We start from the raw sequence: 27,462 nt of genomic DNA, 5'->3' as shown, positions 1-27,462 counted from the left end.
GACGCAGGGATTACGTTATCTGTTTTAACTCATGATTTCACTCTCAGATCTAAGCCATTTGTTTTAGAAGACCACAGAATTTGGGATGTTTATGAAAATTAAAAAGGGTGGTAAATATTTAAATGAAGGGAGGACCTTCATAATTCACTCATGATTTACCAGTATGCTCATCAATCACTGACACTGACCTTATTGGAAAAAGTTTGAACGTTTGTGAAATTTTAACAAATCATATAAATAAACACTTTTATATTGTGAAATGCTTTGCGGACTTATCCCAGAAACATATGAATCGCATATGGAAACTTTTGACTATATTTATATACATGGATTATATATTATAAATAGTTGTCTTTAACTAAATGCTGCCCTCTGTTGGGGTTAGACTTACACTATGCTTTTCAAAAGTTTGGGGTCTGTAAAATTTGTTTACGAAAGTATTAATAATTTTAATCAACGGGGATGCATTGTAATTGAGTAAAAGTGACAGTTAATATCTTTTTCATGTTACAAAGGATTTATAGTTCAAATAATTCTGTTCTTTTTAACTTAGAATTCAACAAAGGATGCCTAAAAAAGTATCAGAGTCTTTGAAAATATATTAAGTGAATGCTGGAATAATAATGAGCTGAATTTAAGCCCAAATGATTTCATAAACCATATGTACTGTAGTCAAACCATCTTTTCATGGATTATAATCCAAGAACACAGGATATATAATCATTGTTATGTTTGGAGTAGGCCTACACAAAACACATTACTTTTCACTGTGTTCATATTTTTGTTGTAGGTCAAACGTGAATATTTAAGATATTTATTTTTATTTTTTACATATCTTCTTTATAAAATAAATGTTGAAAAATATGTTTATGAGGAATGTACCTTTTGCTACCTATTAGATTCATAGACAGTAGATTAGATTGTGGTTTATTAATCAACCCTAAACCTAGCCCTTACAATAATCCAAATACAATAATTGTTGTTCAGCGTGACAAAAATTAAGCAATATTGATCTGCACATGCACAGTGGTTGTAGCTGTATACCATCTAGAATTAACAGTATAACTCACCTCAATTTTGCCATTTTTAAAGTATCATAATTTTGTAAATAAAATGTATGTGATTTCGCTCTGGAATTTCATGCGTTCTATCAGCCATCTAGTGGCCGTTCATCGCAACAACAGCCTCTCAATCCCATGCTGCACCGCGAGCACCGCGCCGACTCCGAGCGAGTCCGAGCTGTCTGTCTGCTGCCAGGGGCGGACATGTTGGGGCGGCCTGCTGGAGGACAGTACCGCACGTATTTCTGATTTTGACGGAGAAAGTGACAACAAAGCAGAGACGGGTCACCATGGATGCCGTCAACGCTTTTAATCATGAGGTGTGTGTATGTGCTCAATAAGATGAAACGGCTGTAAAATGGCGGTTTGTTTAGCACAAGCGTTCAATGTGTTGCAACGGCCCAAACCAGATGAAGGCCTTAGTGTTTAAAATACGCAGTTGCATGCTGCCTGGCTGGATATAGCTGATCATACTACACCGTTCTTACGTAAATATTAGTGTAAAAGCTTTTAACTGTGCATTACGATACCTTGAATGCGGCAATAACATGTCTTATAAAGATAATAGACTGCGTGGTCTGCAATTGGTCACTTTGCACGTTAGTTTCGGCTTTTCTTTGCTCCTGATCTAACATGTATGAATACTCTTCTGTGCTAAAGTTATGAGATGACGTACAAAATAATGCTCGTGTTGTTTACAGTCTCCTCTGCCATGAGTCTTCTGCGTTAAAGTTCATTCAGGGGGTATCCATAACATGTCATCACAGTTCATTCTTTCGTTAACTTTATATTGTTCGCTAATCGCGAGATAAACAATTTTGGTCTGAAATTGTGAAAGAATGGTTGTAAAAGGAGCATATTCCACCATTAGCAACATTTTCTTAATGCCCATGACGTTTTTGCAGTGAAACAGTGAAAATGTAGTTGCAAACGACCATTTCCTATCTTTTTCACTGGCCCTTTTAAAAGTATGTTATTGTGACTGTTCCTTTAAGAACCATGCAAATGTCCATCTAACCTCCGCCTTCTGTGGAGTCTTTTTCTGTAGACTTACTGGATGCAGAGGTTATGTAAATATGAACGGTTGTTTATTTGTAAAGTGTTAAAGTTAAAAAAGTATTCATTTTTCTAAACTGGAAGTGTGTAATTTCTACACCACAAACCTCACTAAACAGAAATGCAAAAATTATGATTGTTTTCAAACACGTTTTTGCTCACACTCCCTGTGTGTTATTGGCCAGCCAAACCGATAGTCCCGCACGCCATTGCTATATTACTATATAAAATTTGTTGGAACAAGGTTGATTGTACCAAAACAACAATTTACGAGGTGAATCACAACATTACAAACTTATGAAATTGCATACTGTGTCTGAGTAGGTTCTACATTAGAATTTGAACTTAATCAATGATAATATGCATTATACAGATGCAAGGTTAAAAGTAGAAAACATCTAAACTTTTCTAAAGACAGTCAATTCCCCTCAGTAATGCATTTATATAAGCTCCCACCCACAACCATATCGCAATTCATTTAACATCATCTCAACCGATTTGAACCGTCACATATTTGTATGAATTTTCAACCGGTTTGAGGTGCATTGCTACATGCCTATTTTTAACATATATTTTAGAAACAAATTGTGTTTAAAAGCTACATTTTGTAACATATTCCTTAAAAAAATCAGAGGTGGGATGCTACTTTGATATATACTGTTGTATTGAATTCTTTACATATTCCATGTTTCATGGAGTTTATGGTATAGGCTACTGAAAAATTATTTATTTTATTTTTATTTTACTGAAAGAAACATAGCAATATTATGGTTCTTATCATGTTTAGCATAAAAATGATATCTCCACAAAACCTTGTGTTTGCTTCCACTCTAACAAGCATTGACAGCATTTTTAAGTTTTCAGTGTGTGGTTACCAAGTAATGAAGTTTACCTATTTCACCTCAGTCCTTATTATCATCATATGCCTTAACATTACTTTATGGCTCCTTTGCAGTTGTTCTCCTTGATGGACACCAAGCCTCCCATCTCGAGGGCCAAGATGATATCCATCACCAAATCTGCTATAAAAGCCATTAAAGTAAGTTGATCCTGAGGTTGCAGTGCAGCGATCACAGCTGATACCTAATGCTGTTTAGTTAAAATATGATACAGTGTGTCTTTATTTGGGTACCTCAGATCAAAGATGCTTTAGCACAGTGATGCATTTGAACAGCTTCCTTTTAATCCTTATTTTTTGTGTCTTCCAGTTATACAAGCATGTTGTCCAAATTGTAGAAAAGTTCATAAAGAAGGTATGTGCTCACCTGAACTGAATTCGAGATGGGTGATTGTCGCTTGTTTTCATTTACTGAATGCTGTTTTGTGCACAGTGCAAACCCGAGTACAAAGTTCCAGGACTCTATGTGGTGGATTCTATTGTGAGACAGTCAAGACATCAGTTTGGAGCCGATAAAGATGTGTTTGGACCTAGGTTCACCAAAAACATCACAGGGACATTTGAGAATCTATGCTTGTGTCCTACAGAAGATAGGGTGAGAATATTTATCCAGCAGTACTCCTATGTTGTTGTTTTTTAACAGCTTTTTATTCATTAGCCTTATTGTATAATTTAAATTATTTGGATGCTCAATTTATAATGTTTCTCTTCCTCCTTCAGAGTAAGATAGTGAGAGTGCTGAACCTGTGGCAGAAGAATGGAGTGTTTAAGATTGAGGTAATCCAGCCTCTATTAGACATGGCTGCTGGATCTAGCAGCTCAACAGGCTTGGACAACAGCCCTGAGGGTGGTAAGACACTGATGTGTAATGTGAATATCACATTTTAATGCACTTCGTATCTGTTATGAGATTTGTTTTGTGATACAAACTTGTCTTTTTGGTCGAAAGTATGAGCAGCAAGACAGTACCAAATGTTTGGGGTAAGTAAGACTTGTTTTGAGAGAAATTTATATTGTTATTCAGCAAGGAAACTATAAATTGATCAAAACAGTAAAGATATAATTCAAGTAAAAGCTGTTATTTGTAACATTTTATTCATCAAATAATTATGAAAAAAGTTTCAACAAAAACATTAATCAGCTGAACTGTTTTTACATTTATAATGAGTGTTTCTTGAGCACCAAATCAGCATATTATAATTATTTCTGGAGTAATGGCTGCTGAAAATTCACCTTTGCCATTTAACTTACAAACCCCAAACATTTGAACTGTTGTGTAGATATTTTAATAATCTCTAATTTAAGCCTTAGTATCAAAAATGTTTCCGGAATACCTTGTGGGGAATTTGTCTTGTTTTAAAAGCTTTTAACTTGTTCCATTTAATTTTAGAGTTTCCTACTGGCATATAACAACTTCATTATCAATGTGTTTCTGCAGCATCTCCACAGTCTCCCGTGAGGGAACAGGAGGCTAATCCTGTGGTGACGGCAAACTCGATTGCAGCAGCTGTGCCTCAGCTTCAAAACTCTGATGCCTTTGTGGCTGTTGCTCAACTATTTCAATCTTCTCAAGGACAGCAGGTTAGTTGACTAGTGCATTGAGTTTCCTGCAATTCAGTTGTTTCTAAAGGACAAAACATTGAACATCTTAGTCATTTTGGGGTATTTATATGTTCACTGTTTACTGAAGCTTCAGCAGATGCTTCAGAACTTTCAGCCGCCAGTGAAACCCCAGTCTCCAGCTGTGGACAATAACAGGAGTCACCACCACCCACAGGCCCAAACTATGACTGCCACCTCTACCCTCACACATCAGCACATCCATCAAGCACCACAGCCTGTGGAAACGAAAGCAACCTTCGATAAGGTGAAAAAAAATGATAGTGGGGGTGCTACTGCATTGGGCAAGTAATGAATTTGGTGTATGCCGGAATGCTGGGTAATACCAGCAACACAGTCTACAGAAAGTTTTAAGATTTATGATATTTATAACTACAGATTTATAATAATACCTCTCATCTATAGGCACCTTTCAAGACAATCAAGAACACTGTACAATATAAAACAAAACAATTAAAATTTTAAACATGAACATAACAACATTAAACATTAAACATTAAACAAGCAGATGATTGAAAGCTATTCTAAACAAATATGTTTTTATCTGAGCTTTAAAATGGTAAATTTAATCCAGCTGGTAAATGTGGAAGCGTAAAGTGTTCCATAACTTCATCGCTGCACAAATAAAAACCCTACCTCCAAAGGAACTCATCTTGAAGTTTGGAACATACAATAAGTCTGCAGGAGATGATCTCAAATAGTGCAAAGAAGTATACAAATGAAGATAATGAGGTGCCAAATTATGAAGAGGTTTGTACGCAAGAAGTAAAATTTTGTTATAAACACTATAACGAACAGAAAGCCAATTCAGCTGGAAAAGAATTGGAGATATATGATCAAAAGTACGTAAGCAGGTAACTATCCTAGCTGCTGAATTCTGGATTAACTGTAATCGATGAAGTTTGAAAAATACAAGCAAGAGGTAGAATATAATGTGTTAAATAAAAGCGGAACCAGCACCGAACCCTGTGGAATGCCATGATTAACAGATCTGAATGTGTATTACTAATCTGCACAAACTGTTTTCTGTCATTTAGGGTGCATTCACACTTGTTGTTCAGTTCTCTTGGTTCATTTGGTCTGGATCAAAAAAGAAAATGATACATTTGGTCTTGGTCTGCTTAGCATTCACACAGGCATTTTTGACAGTGAACCTAAAGATACCTAACCTAAAGGCATAGTGATTTGTTCACAACCTGATTGGTCGGGTTGAATGATTTATATTTTGTGACAGAACTCAGTGAACACCCCAAACAAAACCTGTGATCGACTTAAAGTGGCACTGTGCAGACCGATCAGTGTATGACATCAAAGTACCAATTCAAGTCGTACGCACCTAATGCTGTCTCCTGGACTAAGCATACTCATTGCTGCGTGTACTAATGATTTAATTTTTTGCCATCTGCAAACTCACAAAGAGTTTGTAAAAGGCATTTTACCTCCTCGTTGCTCCACGTTTGCCCTCTGCTCATTTTGTTTTGGAAAATTGTGTTGCATGGCATTGCATCTTGTCATGTCTTTTTTTGGTTTGTTTAGAAGTATTTGGTCCATTTTGCCTTCATACTTAATTCGAAAGTTTGTTTGGTGCAAATCAGGGTTCAGATGGTAGCGTTCACACTTACTTAAACAAACCACACTAACAGAGAGTTTTAATCGAACCAAACATGACAAGTGTGAACACACCCTTAAATAAGAACCAAAGAACACATTATCAGCTATTCCAATGTAAGCCCGTCATTCCAATAGTAGTGGATGACTTATAAAAGGCATCACTAATATCTAAAAGAATAAGGATAGACAGAAGACCAGAATCAGCTGCTAGGAGAAGATCATTTATAACCTTGACAAGAGCTGTTTCTGTACTATGTTTGGGTCGAAAGCCTGACTGAAAATGCTCGTAAATGTCATTACTTTCTCATTACTAGATCCTTAGTGCGTTTTATATTGTTCTTATTAGTAGAATTCCTATCATTATTATCTTATCTGTATTTTTGTGAGTTTATTTTTATTTTTTATAGACAAACACTGAATGACCAAAAAAGCACCACCACCAGTCCGTAGTTCAGTTAAAATGACTAATATGCATTCATACATGGTTTCAAATCAAGTTTTAATTGCAATTACTAAAGTTCTCTCATTAAATAATATTGATTATCATATACAATGCTTGACTGACTGATGTTACGAGTATACTTTCAGATATTTAAAAAACTATGCCATTTTACAAACATTTATTTTATATATTTTAGTTAAGTCTTGTCAACCCTCTACAAACAACTTGGCAATTGAATCGCCAATGACTAGCACATTTTTTTAGTTAATATATATAAGGTTATATTAGGGGTGTCCCCGATAGGAAGGATTTCTATAGAATTTTCGAATCTTGCTGATATTCGACTCCTAGTCGAATCATATGTTTGGGGGCGGGGCAAAATACATTGAGTCAAGTCAGACATTCGAAAGCCATAATTACTGATGTTAACACAAACAGGGAAAATGTGTAACAAATGCCTGGCATATACAAACGGGGTAAATAATGTTTTTATGTTTGATTAAAAGATAGTTAACAGTAAACGCCAGCGAAACCCTAACAATTCACAATTTTTACAATAGTGCTCTAATTATAAAGTTAGCCTATATGACAGTAGTTATTAATGTTCTGCATTTCTGTTTAGAGCTGCGAGCGCTGAAGATGACCAGTAGAGTGACGCATTTGATAGCAAGTTTTTAATCAATGGGATTAAACTCATAATTTCATGTAGAATACGCTTCGTTATTTATACAACATAACATTAATATTAAGACTTAGGCTATCTGCAAAAAGAGCTCGAATGAACGTGTCTGCGTGGCCCTGGATGAACTCCTTTTTTTGTGGACGCGTTCTTCACGAAACAATGTGCAGCAACACAGCAGCCAAACTAAAAAAAATTCACAGCGTTTTATTATAATGGTGTTCTCATAATGGTATGGGTGTGACAATCCAGTCATAGTTAAAGAGATAATAACTGTAGTACTACAATGAACCACTTGACTCAAAATCAAATGCATCTTATATCAGGTAAATAATATATTCACGATATATATACACCGGCTGAAATGTTTTGAAATCACTTGTACCCTACCTGTTCGAAAAAATCCAGTCTCTGTCTGTGTCAGTTTGAGTCTTGGTAAAGTTTTAAATCCCTGCCGCCAAGATGCCCCTCTGTCGGTCACGGAATATGGAAAATGAAACATAAAACTCTAGGGGTGGTTGGATTTATTCACGCACTTTAAAAGCCTGATTGGTAGTCGAATCAGTCTGCTCGAATCGAAGCATCGAATCGTCGACAATTTGGGGTCACCCCTAATATATATATATATATATAATGACGAGTAAACAAAAAAAATTGCTAAGCAATCAGTCGTCCAGGTCCCTTTGCAGAAAAACAGCCCCAAATCATGAGGTTTCCACCCTCATGCTTCACAGTAGGTATAGTGTTCTTTGGATGCAACTCAGCATTCTTTCTCTTCCAAACACGTCAAGTTGAGTTTTTACCAAAAAGTTCTATTTTGGTTTCATCTGACCTTATGACATTGTCCCAGTCCTCTTCTGGATCATCCAAATGCTCTTTAGCAAACTTCAAACATGTACTGGCTTAAGCAGGGGGACACGTCTGGCACTGCAGGATTTGAGTCCCTGGCGGCGTAGTGTGTTACTGATGGTAGCCTTTGTCACTTTGGTCCCAGCTCTCTGCGGGTCATTCACTAGGTCCCCCTGTGTGGTTCTGAGATTTTTGCTCACCGCTCTTGTGGTCATTTTGACCCCACGGGGTGAGATCTTGTGTGGAGCCCCAGATCGAGGGAGATTATCATTGGTCTTGTATGTCTTCCATTTCTTAATAATTGCTCCCACAATTGATTTCTTCACACCTAGCTGCTTAGCTATTGCAGATTCAGTCTTCCCAGCCTTGTGCAGGTCTACAAATTTGTTTCTGGTGTCCTTTGACAGCTCGATGGTCTCGGCCATAGTGGAGTTTGGAGTGTGACTGTTTGATTGAAGTTGTGGACAGTAGAGCTGAAACAACGAATCGATTTAATCGATAAAAATCGATTATTTAAATAGTTGTCAACTAATTTAGTCATCGATTCGTTGCTAAATAACTTTTATTTGCCGTAAGCGGCTCATTTCGTGCATATTTCAAATCTGCGGTGACCAAAGTGTGGCAGTAATGAGCCACCGGAGGTTTTACTCAGCCAGTACAGCAGGAGAAGTAGCGAATAGCCAATAGCTGGCCTCGTTTTATGTCACGTGCTTCCCGAACAGCGTCTCTGCAGCATTTAGCGGGATGTGGGAGACTGGGAGTACTTTACTTTGAGCCTTCAAAAAAGAAGAGTAACCTGTAAACTCTGCACTACTGAACTGTTTAAGGGGACGTTCACATATCGCGTCTTTTGCGCGCTCAAGTTCGTTATTTCCAACACCGCACCGCGTCGAGTTAAAAACATCTCAACTTTTCAGAATGCTGCAAGCGCATCGCGGGTCATGTGACAAGAACTAACCAATCAGCTTCATCCTTTCCCGTAACAACATTTAAAGCTCAGTCAAGATGAAAGGAACAGCTGATCATAGTTGTATATGGATTTCCATTTTGAAATAAATTTAGTAGCAGAGCTACTGCAAGCGATTTTTTGAGCTGCAAATCCATTTATCCTTTGCTGAAATTTCCGCGTCTTCAAGGAGAGAGCACGTCATGGTTGCTTAGCAAAGGCAGACGCCTCAGGGGCGCTTCTGCGCGAGCGCTTTGGAAAGAAGGAGAAAGCGGTGCGACTAGCGTTTTCCACGCGTTTTTAGGCACGATATGTTAACGGCCCCTTAGACTTTTATTTGTGCAGATTCTCCAGTACAATGTTGTTTGCAAATGTTTAGTCGTAAAAGCTGATAACATTGCTTTTTAACAGTTAACATTTAAAGCTTTACAAACATGTTCTGTGATCAGTTTGTCGTTTACCAGTTCATAATTCAGTTGTGCAGCCTAATTATGACTGAATGAGAGAGGTAAATGTTTAAAGATATTTGAAATGCACTTTTTTTCTAAGTATTCACTGCTCTTTTTCACACAGCAGGTTTTTTGTGTGTGACTGTCCAATTTTTTTTTTCTGGACAACCTTCTGATGGATTTTACTTTAAATTGTGAGTTCCATTCAGGTTTCATGCCACTGGCACTTTATTCGAAGGATTGTTTACAATTTCACAGCAAAAGCTATAAAGCTGTTTCCCAGTAAATAATAAAATACAATGCACTGCAATTTTATTCTGTTTTATCCTTATTCTTCGTGAAAATATGTTCTGAAAGATTCCTTAATAAGCTTTGTTCAGGATGTTAAACTACTTTAGGAGCTCTAAGGACTGCCATGGTGAAAACATTATTTTAAATCTCCTTGTGAAATTTGCTAGAGTATGGGTCAGTGTTCTGATTGCAGAAGAGTTCAACAAAAGGATTACTAACACAATAAAACAACTCCAGGTATATTTTTGATTAGGATATGACAGTGCAAAATGGTTAAAATCTCTTAAAAATCTATGCTGAAGGATAAAGACCATTTATTAATAATTTACTTGGGGGAAAAAATGGAAAAAACTAAAATATAGGTACATAAACCGATTAATCGATTAATCGTAAAAATAATCGACAGATTAATCGATTATCAAAATAATCGTTAGTTGCAGCCCTAGTGGACAGGTATCTTTTATACTGATAACAAGTGGAGGACAGAGGAGCCTCTTAAAGAACTTGTTACAGGTCTGTTAGAGCCAGAAATCTTGCTTGTTTGTAGGTGACCAAATACTTATTTTCCACCATAATTTGCAAATAAATTCATTAAAAATCCTTCAACGTGATTTTCTGGATTGTTTTTTTACATTTTGTCTCTCATAGTTGAAGTGTACCTATGATGAAAATTACAGGCCTCTCTCATCTTTTTAAATGGGAGAACTTGCACAATTGGTGGCTGACTAAATATTATTTTCCCCACTGTGTATATATATATATATATATATATATATATATATATATATATATATATATATATATGTGTGTGTGTGTGTACATATACATATACATGTGTATGTACAGTACAGACAAAAAGTTTGGACACACCTCATTCAAAGAGTTTTCTTTATTTTCATGACTATGAAAATTGTAGATTCACACTGAAGGCATCAAAACTATGAATTAACACATGTGGATTTATATATGGAATTATATACATAACAAAAAAGTGTGAAACAACTGAAAATATGTCACATTCTAGGTTCTTCAAAGTAGCCACCTTTTGCTTTGATTACTGCTTTGCACACTCTTGGCATTCTCTTGATGAGCTTCAAGAGGTAGTCACCTGAAATGGTCTTCCAACAGTCTTGAAGGAGTTCCCCGAGAGATGCTTAGCACTTGTTGGCCCTTTTGCCTTCAGTCTGCAGTCCAGTTCACCCCTAAAACATCTTGATTGGGTTCAGGTCCGGTGACTGTGGAGGCCAGGTCATCTGGCGCAGCACCCCATCACTCTCCTTCTTGGTCAAATAGCCCTTGATGCCTTCAGTGTGACTCTACAATTTTCATAGTCATGAAAATAAAGAAAACTCTTTGAATGAGAAGGTGTGTCCAAACTTTTGGTCTGTACTGTATATATATATATATATATATATATATATATATATATATATATATATATATATTGTGTTTTCACAATGCTGTTTTCAACATGAATAGTAATGTTTCTAGAGCAGCGAATCAGCATATTAGAAATGATTTCTGAAGGATCATGTGACCCTGAAGACTGGACTAATGGCTGTTGAAAGTTCAGCATTGCCATCACAGAAATAGATTCAGTTTTAGTATATTTTAAAGTATACGGCTACCAGACTTTTGAATAATAATATGTTGTTTATATATTTACAAAAAATCTTTTAAATTACATATTTTGAAATAAATATTTTAGTTTTTAATTGTATAAAATTTATATTTTACCTTTTTTTTTTTTTTACTGACAATGTCTAAAACATCAACAGACAGGTGAACCCAAAACCAGTCCAATATACCAAGTACTTAATTTTGGAAATGTGTAGTTTTGCACCTTACTCAAGTCACTGACATTCTCTTTCCTCTTAATTTTTCAGACAATTCTGGACCGTTTTGACTATGACGATGAGCCAGAAGCAGGAGAGGAAGCCAAAAAGGGTGAAACGCCGTCTGTCCAGCCTACTATGTAAGTAGCATCTATTTTAATATATTTTGAATGCTAATAAGCAGTATATCCCCAGTCATCTTTTTTCTTGAGGGCACAATTTGCAAATAGCCTCGTTCGTATTTACCGCCTCTCCCTTCTCGTTCGGTCGAAACCCGAAATACTGGCAAACTGCAGAAGTTGTGTTCTTTTTCGAGACCAGGTCACTCGGTGCGCAACTCGCCATCTTTCCTCCTCTCTCTCTTTCTCCTCGTCTCATTGTCACGGTATGACAACCACGCATACGCATTTTTAGGCATTAAATAAATTATATTTAATATTTAATCCTTGCCTCCTATATAAGGGCATTGTTTTTTTACCGGTGAGTTCTCCTAGACTAAGCGCTGCTCTTTTATTTTCATTAGATAATCATTAAGTGTTCAAGAAAAGAACCAGTTTAAGTGTGAGAGTACACATTGTGCTGGTATAATTGTAAGGCCCTATGATTTCTGTGATGCGGAAAACACAGATGGAATTTTGTCAAAATGTCTAATTTTGAATGGATTACTCAAAAGTAGGTCATCACACTTAAATCAAATCGCGATATGGACTAGTATCTGTAACTATTAAGCCTCAAAAATCGATTTAAATATGAATCCTGCATGGTCTGCGTGACTGTTAATGAATGACACAGACGTGAGGTTTCATTTTTTACACGCATAACATTACTGAAGCGCGTGACACTCGTGGTGATTTTAAATTTATAAATTAAATGTAAAAATGTTTGCATTTAGCAGATGCTTTTATCCAAAGCGACTTACATTGCATTCAGGCTAACAATTTTCTACTACCATGTGTTCCCTGGGATTCGAACCCCCAACCTTGCGCTTGCTAACACAATGCTCTACCAGTTGAGCTACAGGAACACATTTAGATCTGTGATTTCAGCTTCTTTCACTAAATGAGAAGTAGGGCTGCAACTAACGATTATTTTGATGATCGATTAATCTGTCGATTATTTTTACGATTAATCGGTTTATGTACTTATATTTTAGTTTTTTCAATTTTTTCCCCAAGTAAATTATTAATAAAGGGTCTTTATCATTCAGCATAGATTTAAGAGATTTTAACCATTTTGCACTGTCATATCCTCATCAAAAATATACCTGGAGTTGTTTTATTGTGTTAGTAATCCTTTGTCGAACTCTTCTGCAATCAGAACACTGACCCATACTCTAGCAAATTTCACAAGGAGATATCAAATAATGTTTTCACCATGGCAGTCCTTAGAGCTCCTAAAGTAGTTTAACATCCTGAACAAAGCTTATTAAGGAATCTTTCAGAACATATTTTCACGAAGAATAAGGATAAAACAGAATAAAATTGCAGTGCATTGTATTTTATTATTTACTGGGAAAAAGCTTTATAGCTTTTGCTGTGAAACAATCCTTCAAAAAAAGTGGCAATGGCATGAAACCTGAATGGAACTCACAATTTAAAGTAAAATCCATCAGAAGGTTGTCCTGAAAAAAAAAATAGGACACACACAAAAAACCTGCTGTGTGAAAAAGAGCAGTGAATAATACTTAGGAAAAAAGTGCATTTCAAATATCTACATTTACCTCTCTCATTCAGTCATAATTAGGCTGCACGACTGAATTTTGAACTGGTAAACGACAAACTGATCACAGAACATGTTTGTAAAGCTTTAAATGTTAACTGTTAAAAAGCAATGTTATCAGCTTTTACGACTAAACATTTGCAAACAACATTGTACTGGAGAATCTGCACAAATGAAAGTCACATATCGCGCCTAAAAACGCGTGGAAAACTCCTTCTCCTTCTTTCTCCTTCTTTCCAAAGCGCTCGGGCAGTTGCGCCCCTGAGGCGTCTGCCTTTGCTAAGCAACCATGACGTGCTCTCTCTTGAAGACGCGGAAATTTCAGCAAAGGATAAATGGATTTGCAGCTCAAAAAATCGCTTGCAGTAGCTCTGCTACTAAATTTATTTCAAAATGGAAATCCATATACAACTATGATCAGCTGTTCCTTTCATCTTGACTGAGCTTTTAACGTTGTTACGGGAAAGGATGAAGCTGATTGGTTAGTTCTTGTCACATGACCCGCGGTGCGGTTGCTGCATTCTGAAAAGTTTAAATGTTTTTAACTCGATGCGGTGCGGTTTTGGAAATAACGAACTTGAGCGCGCAAAAGACGCGATATGTGAACGTCCCCTTAAACAGTTCAGTAGTGCAGAGTTTACAGGTTACTCTTCTTTTTTAAAGGCTCAATGTAAAGTACTCCCACATCACGCTGAATGCTGCAGACGTCTATGACTGCATAGACGCTGTTCGGGAAGCACGTGACATAAAACAAGGCCAGCTATTGGCTATTCGCTACTTCTCCTGTTGTACTGGCTGAGTAAAACCTCCGGTGGCTCATTCCTGCCACACTTTGGTCACCGCAGATTTGAAATATGCACGAAATGAGCCGCTTACGGCAAATAAAAGTTATTTAGCAATGAATCGATGACTAAATTAGTTGACAACTATTTTAATAATCGATTAAATCGATTCGTTGTTTCAGCTCTAATGAGAAGGTAAACACACTTTTACAACTTTTATGCATCAAACAATTAGACATGCTAAAACACAGAATTTGGTAACAATAAAAAATATGGTGAGAAAAAAAAAACATTTGATAGGGCCCTAAACATGTAATTTTGGTTAAACTTTTATTAACTTGATGTAAAAAGAAATTTCATGTTTTTAATTAATCAGACTTGCATTTTGATTAATAAACTTTAATTGAACTATTTAAAAGGAGTGGAGAAAAATTAAAACGGAAGTAAACTTTAAAAAAGATTTAAATTTAAAAAGAAATAACGGAATTTAGGAAAAATAAAACCGATTTCATAGGGTCCTATTAGAGTGTGGTAATTTCAATATTTACTATCACTATTATTATTATTATTATTACTACTACTAGTATGGTTCAGTACGGTGTTTTTTTTTTTTTTTTTTTTTTTTTAAATAAAGCACTATTTTAGTTTTTGTTCAGTATCCATTTGAAAAACTATCGGTTAATCGGCAAAATCCACTATCAGTCGACCTCTAATTTCGTCTGTCTCTGCAGGGGATTTTCTGAGCAGACTGTCCCAGGATTTCCACCAGCCAATCAGATGCAGCACTTTCAACAGCATATGATGGCCATAACACAGCAGCAACAGGTAGATTACTACAACATTATAATGAGACATTTTGAGATCTCATTTTTATGGCATTTTTTTCTAATTTAAAAAATTGTCAATAACATTTAGTTTTTTTATTGTTGTATGCTCAGGCTGTTCTACCATCAAATGGACAGGTCCAAGGCTTTGGTCTAATGACCCCTCAGCCCTATCCAGACATGATGTCTCAGATGGGGCAGTCACACACAGCTTTCCCCCCTCAGAATGACACCGTCAATCAGCACATGACTGGACATCAGCATCCAGTAAAATAATTTTGAAAATAAACAATTAAATGATTCTTAACTGTTAAGCTGTAAAAGAATGTAATATTTATCTCTAACAACTTGTGGCACAGGAAATGATGAATTCAGATGCATCTGCCAGGCCTTACCACGATGACAAAAGGTCACGGTCACGTTCAGGATCAAGGTGCTTAAATCAAATTACTGTCCTTATGAACAACGCTCATGTGAGAATTCTGTGTAAAAAAATTTTTTAGTCTTCATGCCAATGTTAAAAGATGCTGTTTTTGTTTCAGATCTCCTAAAAGAAGAAGGTCTCGGTCTAATTCCCGTACCAGACGAATGCGGCATCGGCGGTCGCGCTCTCGTTCTCGAGAACGGCGGCATCAGTCACCTCGCTCGAGGTCTCAGGAAAGAAGAGACAGAGAAAAGGAACGAGAACGAAGACAGAAAGGCCTTCCTCCTATAAAGAATAACACTCTCAGTGGTAAGCAAAGCCACTTTCACTGTTGTAACCACTAGTCAGTTGGACAGGGTTGGATTCTACACAGTTGGCCTCTATAAAGAATGCATAACACAGTGCTAAACCTTCTTCCTGATGCCAGTGTGAAATTGTTCTTTTTTTTTTTCAGTGTGCAGTACTACACTATGGGTGGGCCAGCTGGATAAAAGGACACAGCAGCAGGATGTGGCCTGTTTACTAGAGGAGTTTGGGCAGATAGATTCAATTAATGTATGTTCTTGAGAATTAGAGTAATATATGAAGATGTTGGATTTCTGTGCCAAAGTCTCATTTTGCCTTGTCTGATTTTGATAGATGATTCCTCCTCGTGGTTGTGCCTACATTGTCATGATTCATCGTCAGGATGCCTATCGAGCTCTGCAGAAACTAAGCAGAGGTCCATACAAAGTCAACCAGAAAGCCGTTAAGGTATCAGATGATCAATTTAGCACAGATTTTATAAAAAAATATGTATATTTACATTTTTTGGAAACAGGTGGTATTAGTTTAAAAAAATTTACTGACTTCAAACATTTGAATGGAATTATTAATTGTTTTTACATTTATTGCGTCACCTTATTTCACCAGATTGCCTGGGCTCTGAATAAGGGCATTAAGGCTGAGTTTAAGCAGTGTTGGGATGTGGAGTTGGGTGTAACCTACATACCATGGTCCGAAGTAAAGATGGAGGACCTGGATGTGTTTAGAGAAGGAGGGATGCTGGACCCTGAAACTTTTGCACCAGGTAACTATTGGAACCCTTTGTTAATAATTTGTCTAGGCTTTGAGGGCACATATTAACATACTGTTTGCATGTCCATGTTCAGAATGGAGAAGCTCTCAGATTGAGTTAGAGAAGGCTGAAGAGTCTCAGAATGGCAGGCCTGTGTGTGGAGGAGTGGAGGAGAGCACGGCTGTAGTACCTATGCAGGTAACTCATAATGTCCTGGTTCCTCTTCCTAAATTTTGGGTTTGGTCCTATTTATTCATTTTTCCTATTTTTGTTCTGCCTCAGGTTCCTCATGTCCAGCCAAAAGGAGCAGTCGGTGTCCCACCTCTTGGATTCCCAGGACCCATGAACATCCCACCCCCCTCATTCCCACCCGGAGTTCCTCCACCGGGTCCTTTTATACGCCCAGGCTTTAACCCAATGCAGATGCCACCAGGTACAGCAGTACTAGTGACACAAGTTTATTTGAAGTTTAGTGTGTTATCAGGATATATGTTTTGTTTTCAGAAAAGTATTGTATCAGTTACTAACATGCATTATTCTTTGTTTCAGGATTTCTCCCCCCGGGTGCCATGCCTCCTCTGGGCACCACTGGGCCTCCTCCACCTACAGCAGGGATTGGCATGCCTCCAGGTGGGTGTTCTTTTTTTTGTATAAACTAGTTAGGGCTGTGACGGTGGCTGATTTTTACCACCGGGGTAGTCATGGACCAACAACCGCCGGTGGCGCGGTGTTTGAAAAAAAAAAAGAAAAAAAAAACACATATATATATATATACATATATATATACATACATATACACACACATATATATATATATATATATATATGTATGTATAAATATATTAGTGTCAAAATTTGCTCGTTAACGAAGGCGATAATTTTTTTCCAGTTTAACGTATTCAGATTATTTTACGAAGGGGCGGGGATGGCCACCCACTCACAACTGCTGCTTCTGTCACTTTTTCTCAAGACAAGAAGTGAATTTATTCAGTCGCAGAATGACTGAACAGGAGACATTTCAGCGCGCGCTCCACTTCACTTTATTATCAGGTGCAAGTTAAGCGAGCGCGGACGGTCCTGTGCTCAAAGGCTGCGCGCTTCCTTTGTGCGTATCCTTTCATATCAAATTGCGAAATAAACTATGTGCAAGCAGTGTCGTGGTCAGTTAATTCATGGAATTACCAAAAAAGGTGATTAAAGCTGACTTAAACTGTGCATGCATGTAATATATTTTATATATATTATATACAGGATATATTTATATGTATGCACGTCTAGAAATCAGCCCAGCACTGTCTCACTCCTCTAACACATCTTATTTAACTCGTCAGTTAGTGTTTATTTGAGCACTTCTGTCAGTGAACGCCACCTGCAAAACACTAAAATAAATATCAAAGAAATAATTCAGTTAAACAAGAAAGTAGCCTAAATAAGAAAGTTAAATACCCCCTATCTAACGGACGCGAGCGACGCAGCGCGACAAAATACTCATTATAATCAGTGATGCTACACTGGATGCAGCACAACACGATATGATAAATCCCCGTCCGGTCTGTGATGTAGGCTACTGACACAGAGTTCATATGTCCTGTAAAGACACTAGACAGACTAAACCTGTCGCAACGCGGTTGTGTTGCGTCCGGTTTACTTTTCCGCCACCAAGCAAGCTCAATAACTAACTCTTCATCTGAACGCGCTCTCTTTGAAATAGGAATCGTTGCCATATTTTTTGTTACCATCGTTTATTCATCGCTGTCTCGTTTGTATTTGGCCAGTTTGGAGAAAGCCTCACCAAACCTGACCAGCCAGCGTTTGCGATCACGAGAACTTGTGCAAACGCTGATGGGTGACATGAATGCAGATGACTTCAGATCGGTGATGCGGTATTTGCTTTCCCAACAAGATCCATCGCCCAACACTAAATTAATTTGCTGAATGCATAAACTGTATTTTCCTGCGCTCAAATCTGCATATCTAAAGGAAACGCTGTGTTTGAGGTAATTTGTGAATAACCCTAGACTTAGAATTTGCAACTATTACAGTTATTACACTTATATACAAAACTTTTTATTATGCTTGCTATAGAGTTTGTGACGTCACGTGCACTACCGCCGGTGGCAGTAGACAACCGCGGTAGCAACCGACCACCGCGGTGACGCGGTTGTCACGGCAACCGTCACAGCCTTAAAAGTAGTGTTGGGCGATATGGTCATTTTTCAAATCGTCATATCGTCAGCCCGTGAGATCGACGATACGCGATCTTATCGTGCATGGGTGGAGCAAGAGAGAGACTCTTTGTTCTTGTGTTTTAAACCGTGCAGGTGTGTGAGAGAGCCTATGGAATCACCAATTATTGAAAAAATATACTTTAAAACATACTGATAAACTAATGTTAAATATTAAAATACTGTATTTAAAACAGCTACGTTCATATATATAGTCGGACACAACTGTCATATCGTGCGTCCTGTGACAATTTGCCGCATCTGTGTGCGGAAGTTATCAGTCTAAATGTTCTGCATAATCAGTCAACGGTGAAAATCAATATTAGATTTCATTTAAAGTCCAACAGTTTAACACTAATATTGGGCATAAACGAACACATTAAATATGAAGTATTTAAAACAGGTAAGTTCATATATTTGGAGTAAAGTTGAATTGAACTGATGCATCAGTCATACAGCGCTCCGGACCGCGCGCCTCATGACGAGCTCGACGCACCGCAACAGAAACAAGAATGAGATGCAGTCTAACATAACTGTGGCATTAAACTCAGTGAGGGCTCGTTTAAAATAGTGCACATATAAAGGCCGTTCAGATTACTTGTTAAAGTGCAATGAAACACCTTATATCTGCAGACGATGTACATCTGTTTGTGGATGGAGACTTTGTAATGGCCAAAACTCTGTATTTTGCATGCATCACATTATAGTGCGGTGTGCATGAAAATAATAACAAGGCTGCAGAGCAAACTTATCATCCATAGTGGTTCTCACGTAGTCCTTCTACGTCATCACCACATAGTGAGTGTTATAAGTGATAAGTCTAATAGAAGCTCTACGTGAGAACCACTATGGATGATAAGTTCGCTCTGCCGCCTTGTTAATATTTTGTCTTTACTTTATTTGTAACGCCAAGAAAGAGTTAATCTGTCATGTATGAGAAGAGCGTGTTGTCGTGTAGCAGCCATTAAATGTGTGGGACACCAACTCCTCGTTTTCTATCTCTTTCATTTCATGGATTTAACGAGTTATCAGAGTCAAGGCGGACAGTTTCAGTGACTACAGGCTCTAATCCTCCTGCGCTCGCACGCGCTGTGTGTGTGTGTGTGTGTGTGTGTGTGTGTGTGTGTGTGTGTGAAATGCGATGCTGAAATGAAATAGCTGGGCAGTTTAATTTTAATAAGCAGCCTAATAAAAATAATCGTTATTATTATAATCTAATACATTAATAGGAAAATGTAAGTGTTTGTAATGTAAGAAAAAGTGTTTAGTTTCTTAAAGTTTGTCATCTTTACAGCAACACTGACCTGATTTTTTTCTCCTGTAGTTGGCAGCTCAGTTGAAGACCTGTCGAAAGACTCAGCAGGTATGGGCCCAAGAATCAACAGTGATGGAATAGAAGGGTTCAACTCAGGCAAGTATTTATGTCTTTCTGTAGATTTCATCACAAAATATTACGGAATATTTTTTTAAATATAGTTTCAAAGTAATTAATCCTGTGAGAGCAAAGTGGTGATTTTTCAATAGCCATCACTCCAGTCTTCAGTGTTACATGATCCTTCAGAAATCATTTTAATAAAATAATTTGGTGCTCAAGAAACATTTCTTATCAACTTAGAATTATTTTTTTAGGATCCTAAGATGAAGTTCAAAAGAGCAGCAAATAAAAGCCTTTACTTTTTAATAATTTGTATTAATTTATTTCAAAAACACCTTACTGATCCCGAATTTTTAACCAGTAGTGTAGATAGATAGATAGATAGATAGATAGATAGTAATCTAATTATTATTATTTATTTTTTACATTTTGCCATCATGTCACAATAACTTTAGCTTTAAAAACAATCATAAATTACACTAATAATAACACTTGCATCACAGTGCTGAGTTCAGCATGGACCGGTACTGATTGATTTATCAATTTATGGTAGTGTTTGTGAAGTAATTTCATTGTTATTTTGTCAACTCTGCAGGAAACCAGGTGCCTCCTGGAGGTCCAGCAGGGATGGGCATGCAGTCTCCACCAGGTCTTCTAGGTTCAAGGCCGGGTATGATGCCTCTCCAGCGGCCTCCAGGGATGCCGCTTCCACACATGCAGCGCTTCCCCATTCCTCCTCCTCGGCCTGGCATGCCACCCATCCATCCACAGATGATGCCACCAAGGGGTCCACCTCAGATGATGCACCGTGAGCCACCACCAGGGGGCTTCAGGATGCCACCCCCTCCTCATGGCATCAGGGGCCCCTTTCCCCCTCCTGGTCCTCCCTTTATGAGGCCAAGCGGACCCAGACCAGATGGGCCAAATGATCACGAGGCGAGGCCGTTCAGAGGTGAGCGGCCCGGTTTAGGAAGAGGCAGAGATCGAGAACAGGACTGGTACGGAGGGCGACGGCCTTTTGGTGAGGGGTGTGGTGATGAGAGGCCAGATGGTCGTGAGCGATTTGGAGGCTGGCATGAGGAGCCGGAAAAACAAGGCGGGTGGGACAGAGAGAGAGAACGCAGGGACTGGAGGAGAAGTCCAAATGAAGAGAGGGATCGAAATAGAGATCGAGGACGGGAAGGTGAAGAACGGTCGAAGCGCTCTGCAGGTAGCAGAGAGAGGAGCACACGCTGGGACCGAGATGATAGACTCGATCGACTGGGTCTCACCAGTGAGGAACCCAACGAGAGACTTGCAGCAAATACCAACGAGCCCAGTGCAAATGCTACTAAAGAACTTCCTGAAGCCAAGCCAGATGTTTCAACACCTTCCACCACAGCCATAGCAGACTCAAAAGCTTCAGAACGTATTACAGAGAACAAATCTGCTGAACAAAGACATACGGAAGAATCATAGAGGCCTCTTTATATGTCAAGACCATATGAGCTTCTTACATGTCAGTGCTAATCTTGGATACTGCTGGCTAGAAAGCAAAGTCCAACTGTTGTGGGATGCTTTATGCATTTGATGCTTGGTTCTTCATCCCAAACCAAGTTTTTCAGACTTTATAAAGCAGATTTTGGCAAACGTGGAACGTTGCCTTGTGAATTTATTGTCCCACCTCAATGAAGCTTGAATATTGTATTAAAACTGAAGTTAAGGAACAGAAAATATTAATGATTCTGCTGTAAATATGCTAACCTTACACGAATAATGTTTGTAGATTTTTTTCATTTTACGTTATCCCTGTTGAGTTTCAGTAATGGAAACATGACTGAAATAAGATATTAAGACCCTTTTGCTGTAATGTTTTCTAACTTAATGTTTACAACATACAAAAAAAACAAAAAAAAAACAAGATGTTTTTATAATTTTTACGTTTTTGGAGATAGGAACTCCAAATATTTCAGCGATAGGAATTTGGTTTTAATAAAATATTTTCATACCAAATGAATGAACTGACCTATATGCTAGTTGTCTTTTTTTTTATTATTTATCCTATTATTTATAATTATTTGTGCCAACTACTAGTAAGTGTTTATACAACCATATTGTGGTATTTTTCTTGTGACTACTTCCAAACCATTCATCATTGTTTGAATAGAACATCTATGTCATTATGAATGGGTCATGACTGTGGAATTAGAGGATGGCATGGAACTATTTCAAGTAACACCATGTAGTTTGATTTATCAATTGCTATCTATTCCTTTCTTTTAAATATTTTTCATTTTCAAAAATTATACTGACTGTAACAAGTAACAACGAAAGGAAAGAAGACAAGCAAGCAAAAGGAAAGAAAGAAACAGTCTCTTCAGTCTCCTGATTGGTCAGTTCGGCTCACGCTCCTCCTCTCTTATCAAACGGTTCTTTTCACTCTTCAGGCTCGGCCATAATTCTCACTCTGACAGCATCAGCATGGCGATGAAAGCGGTTTGTGTGCTCAAAGGCACCGGGGAAGTGACCGGTAACGTGTATTTCGAGCAGCAGGTAAAGACGTGTTTTATTTTTTTGAGCCGTATCTTGTGACGTTGTTGTAAGTTAGCAAGTTAGCCTGCAACCACGGTGCGCGGCATGCCATATATGTAACTTAACTGTTACTACTTATTTCTAGAGTCCACGCATTATGCTAATGCATGATATGCAGTTGAACTGGTTGTGCTAATGCCATGCAGATATTGATGGCCAAATCAAATAAGAAACTACAGTGGCCGATAAAAATCAGCTCAGCAATGACCTTTGACACGATAGCATGTCTGTAGCGTGCGCCCGTGTACGTTACGCGTACGTTTTGTTTCTGATTGCTGTCAAATAGGACGGAGATCACAGCACACAACAAATGCTGGCAGAACTGTACTGGTGTAATGGCTGAAAAACGTTTCATTGCTCCTCAAACACCATTTATAGTGTTTGTTATAGTTACAGATGTAACAGTAGTTACATATCTAATTATATTATCGTAATTTGTCTCGCTATAACAAGTAACACTATGATGTTTCATCTGCATTTTGTCCAGCATTGTGTCTATTGGGGTATTTGTCCTAAAAGTATTTTAATTCGCCCTTCCACAAATGATAATAAAAGAATTTAAAACAGCAACAAATGTTTATCAATGGACTATGAAAACAGGATTTCCTCAAGTCCTCAGTCATAAACTCACTTCATCAGAAAGCAAGACTTCTGCCATTTTTCATCTCAAGTAAATGTATCTTGACATTTGCACTTGAAATGTCTAGCTTCGGCCATGAAAGCAAATTCCTCATACGTGTAAACATAACCTGGCGATAAAGCTCATTCTGAATCTGATTCTAAAAAACCAGACAAAAACACTGAGGAAGAACAACACCTTAATTACAGTGCATTTAGAAGATACAGTAAAAGTAATTTCTATGTTCTAGCAGTTGCAAGCAGAGCTATTCAAGCCTTAAGCTATGTTTTTGTAAAAGGTTTTAAAAATGAATGAAGTTGTATTTTCAAACTTTAAATTGTTGCCAATGCAGCTTACACTTATTAAGAGAACATATTGTTACTTAAAATATATTACTTACATATTTTTGGTCTTAAAGTTTAAGATTTACCTTCATAAAATGTGCAGAAACCCTCTCAAGTATTTAGATTTAAGCATTTATGCATTTGACAGATTTTTGTAATTATTATTTTTTATTTGGCTTGGATTGCATTGCAGGTATACGTTTGATCAGTTCCTGCATTCCCTGGTAATCAAACCCATGACCTTGGTGTTGTTTACGCCATGCATCATGCTAAACAGTTAATGCTTCTGCTTTCTGAAGTGTTATGATGAAACTGTTATTGAGCAAATGAGTGATCTGTTTGTTTTAGAATGAAACGTCTCCAGTGAAGCTCTCAGGTAAAATCACTGGCCTTACTCCAGGAAAGCATGGTTTCCATGTCCATGCTTTTGGAGACAACACAAATGGTAAGCACCATTACTCCATTCACTGACCTTAAAGTACAGGTTAATCCTATTAGGACTGAAAACTTCACCTTAAAGGCCTAGATATGTCTTTATTTTGAACACAGACTTCACCATTCTGTTTCCTCGCAGGTTGCATCAGTGCAGGTCCACACTTCAACCCTTATGGTAAAGATCATGGTGGACCAACGGATAGCGACAGGTGGGTTTAACAGTGCATGACAGCTTTGCGTATATGCTATTGTCTATATTTGGTGAAATACTAATTTTATGACCTGTTCATGTGATAATTAGTACATTTGTCACACACACTCTACCTGCTCGCAAAGTTGCAAGATTTGCATAAATCTCTATATGTCAAATGAGTGTATTTATAAAAAGCAGTACTTCCTAAATTGGGTTCTATTACTTCTGTATTCAGCAAGATATTTCAATGTTCAGAGAGCGCAGAGGTTTATAACAAGTTAGCTTTCCTGTTCATCTCAATGACGGCTGCTCGGTTATTTACACAGAAGTTTTTGAATCATTTGCCTGAGCTGTAACTGTGATGTTAATTTTGCAGCCGCAGTAAATGACAAAATTAAAACGCTAATAGATTGATAGCAACATAGTCCCAAACCCATCGACTATCCTGAACTGTGAGATCGTAGAAAAATTGGTCCATTTCATGCTTTTATATTTTACTGTGTGGTAGTATTTATTACTATATATTCCTCACTTTGATTCATATTATTTTTTTATAATATTTACAATATTTTGCGAGTTTTTTTATTTAATTTTTTTCCCTAACTGTTAACACATTCTGGATCCAGTACCTTTTCAGTGTATTTTCAGACAGCCGTGCTCTAACAGATGTATTTATTACTGTAATGTACTGTGTTACTCAGACATGTCGGAGACCTTGGTAACGTGATCGCTGATGACAATGGTGATGCAAAAATTGACATTGAGGATAAAATTGTGACCCTGTTAGGGCAACACTCCATCATTGGGAGGACCATGGTGGTAAGAAAACAACTCTGTGGATTTATAATCAGCAGCATACCTAACGGTAATAACTAGCTGTTTAACAGCAGACCTCATTTTGTAAATTCTGATCTAGATCCATGAGAAGGAGGATGACTTGGGTAAAGGAGGCAATGAAGAAAGTCTTAAAACTGGCAACGCTGGAAGTCGCCTGGCCTGTGGAGTTATAGGCATCACTCAGTGAAGACCTGCTCTAATCGAAGAGTTAGCTTTGAAATATTGGTGACCAATGTGAATCCCCCTTCATTAGCACTTAGCCCACTGACAGTTGCGTCTCTATTTTGTTAATAGAGTAAAATTAGAGTAATAGAATAAAATAATATTTTGTTATTATGTTAATAGTTTAAATTTAAAGTAATGTTTAAAGAATTGTATTTTAGCCTTGTAAAGCCATTTTTCTTTCTGCACACGTCTGTGTGGTCACTGTCTGACTTCATACAGCTACAAAGTGATGTTCATTTCCTGTGATCTCGGCTTTATTCAATAAAGATTGAGCGGTCTGGATGTGTGTGTGTGTGTGTGTCTTTTATGAACTACACTTTTGGTCTTTGATGGAAAAATAAATTCTGCACATATAGTATTAAACCCGATTCTGTTCAGCGGGATTATTGTAATCTAAAACTAATAAAAATGGTTGATGGCAGTGTTCGAATTGAGTCAAAGCTCTTGTATTAGGCTATACATAATAATGGAAAATAGGATACAATCCATAACAAAAACGGTTGATCTGCATGTTTGTCTTCGGTGTAATAATCAATGCATGTGTGTCTCACGCACAATTCGTGAGAGTTAGCAACCCTGCTTTATCATCGTTGACACAAAAAAAGCCTTCACCTGATGAACTTTTTCATCAGTAATAATGTCCTTAATTAAATTAACACTGTTTTTGAGCAGTTAAGGTTACTAGATTTAAAATGATTTGTTTAATTCAGAATGGGTGCAATGCTAGCTCCAAACAAGATTCTATTTTTCTCAGAATTACGTTAGATGGCTAATTACAACTAACAAGCCGATAGTGAGCTAGCATCATAAGATAAAAAAAAACAACTATTGACAGACCAAGATTATAAGTGACTCTCTGATTCTAAGATAAACACTTATTCAGTAGCAATAAATTAGGTATACCAAACAATCATAAAACAAAGAAATATTATCTTACCGTTATCGTGAGGTAAAATAATGACGAAGGATCACTCTGTCAGCCAATCACACAGCGACGTCGCGCCCGCAGTCTGTAAATTCCTTCAGAAAACAGCGTGTGGCGCACTTGAGCGTATTTTCAGATGCACATCTAATTTGAAGTAGCTTTTTATGGGAGCAGCACTTTTTACAGTCTATGGAGCGGCAGCGCAATACTTTGGTAAAAAATAGATAGATAGGGCTATGTCAAATATTGTTTCTATTTTAGTTTTAATGAAAAACCAGGGGACCCCCCAAGGTCATTTTTTTGGGCCTTATGGGGGGTCCCTTGATGCTTATGGGGGGTCCCGGACCCCCCCAGCCCCCCCTCAATTCGAACACTGGTTGATGGTAAATAAAACTAAATTAAAATGTGTTTAATAATAATAATAATGCACACACAATATGTGTTAAAACTAAAATTAAAACGACTGAAAATATGAAGATAAGCTAATTGAAAATATTAAATATGATCGCTTATAAAATAATGCTAAAATGACTGCTATTTCTGGGACCAAATATAATAAACCAATAAGCCCCATGAAGCCGTGGTTTACAGTGATTTTATAACAGCTAAGGGGCATTGTAAAACCCCCTTAGCTGTTATAAATTCACTGTAAACCACAGCTTCACGGGGCTTATTGCTTTTATAAAACGGTTATTCCATATACGTAGTAAAGTTTCGAGGAATAAAACAGAGCAAATTAAGTGTAATGATGGGGCTGTAAATAAAAACAGAATTCTTCCACCAAACAATGTAGTTCCTCAGAAACAGTTGTGGTTCCAACAAAGTGGTTACCTAGCAACACGCAGAAGTATACAAGCTTCGAACGCGGCTCAGCCAATCAGAGTCAAGGACTGGAGCTGAATTTGCCATGGTATAATTTTTTTTATTTTTTTACTACAATAAAACTTTCCACTCATCAAAAAAATTTAAAGCTGCTTACACGGTTGGTAGAAGATAATTATTTTTTTGTTTTGTTTTGTTTTAGTGTAGTATCTATGGTATTTTGAAAACTGAGGATACATGTTTGTAAGGGAAGTGTAACTGGATGGACCGGTCTGGAGTGAAGAGAGGTCGCTGCTTCGAATACACCACTAGATGGCACACTTTTCCTGCATTACCATATGAGTGCAT

General features: G+C 37.5%; 2 protein-coding genes across 3 annotated transcripts in view; both read left to right on the top strand.

Moving 5' to 3' along the window:
• LOC132132588 (superoxide dismutase [Cu-Zn]-like) overlaps positions 1-25,649 on the top strand; it is an 85,757-nt gene extending 60,108 nt beyond the window's left edge. Inside the window, exons 2-6 of the mRNA XM_059545021.1 lie at positions 22,600-22,675; positions 24,026-24,122; positions 24,252-24,321; positions 25,007-25,124; positions 25,222-25,649. Coding sequence (XP_059401004.1) covers positions 22,604-22,675; positions 24,026-24,122; positions 24,252-24,321; positions 25,007-25,124; positions 25,222-25,329 — 465 coding nt within the window. The 5' untranslated portion in view covers positions 22,600-22,603 and the 3' untranslated portion in view covers positions 25,330-25,649. The remainder of the gene's footprint in view (positions 1-22,599; positions 22,676-24,025; positions 24,123-24,251; positions 24,322-25,006; positions 25,125-25,221) is intronic.
• LOC132132586 (SR-related and CTD-associated factor 4-like) lies at positions 1,193-22,139 on the top strand. Of its 2 annotated transcripts, XM_059545019.1 has the most exons (20): positions 1,193-1,381; positions 3,073-3,156; positions 3,326-3,370; positions 3,449-3,610; positions 3,736-3,865; positions 4,454-4,596; positions 4,706-4,882; positions 11,789-11,877; positions 14,970-15,063; positions 15,177-15,329; positions 15,422-15,495; positions 15,605-15,795; positions 15,941-16,041; positions 16,126-16,239; positions 16,399-16,555; positions 16,638-16,741; positions 16,826-16,976; positions 17,093-17,173; positions 20,093-20,179; positions 20,739-22,139. In XM_059545019.1, exons 1-20 carry the CDS (start codon positions 1,352-1,354, stop codon positions 21,599-21,601), a joined length of 3,030 nt encoding a protein of 1,009 aa, XP_059401002.1. In that variant the 5' UTR covers positions 1,193-1,351; the 3' UTR covers positions 21,602-22,139. The 2 variants fall into 2 exon arrangements, with proteins under 2 accessions (XP_059401002.1, XP_059401003.1); XM_059545020.1 differs by lacking the exons at positions 1,193-1,381; positions 3,073-3,156; positions 3,326-3,370; positions 3,449-3,610; positions 3,736-3,865 and adding an exon at positions 3,951-3,996.
• Positions 25,650-27,462: the final 1,813 nt, after the last annotated feature.

Source organism: Carassius carassius, chromosome 49 (genome assembly GCF_963082965.1).
Source record: "Carassius carassius chromosome 49, fCarCar2.1, whole genome shotgun sequence".
NCBI classification, from domain to species: domain Eukaryota; kingdom Metazoa; phylum Chordata; class Actinopteri; order Cypriniformes; family Cyprinidae; genus Carassius; species Carassius carassius.
This window is presented reverse-complemented; position numbering and strand designations above follow the sequence as displayed.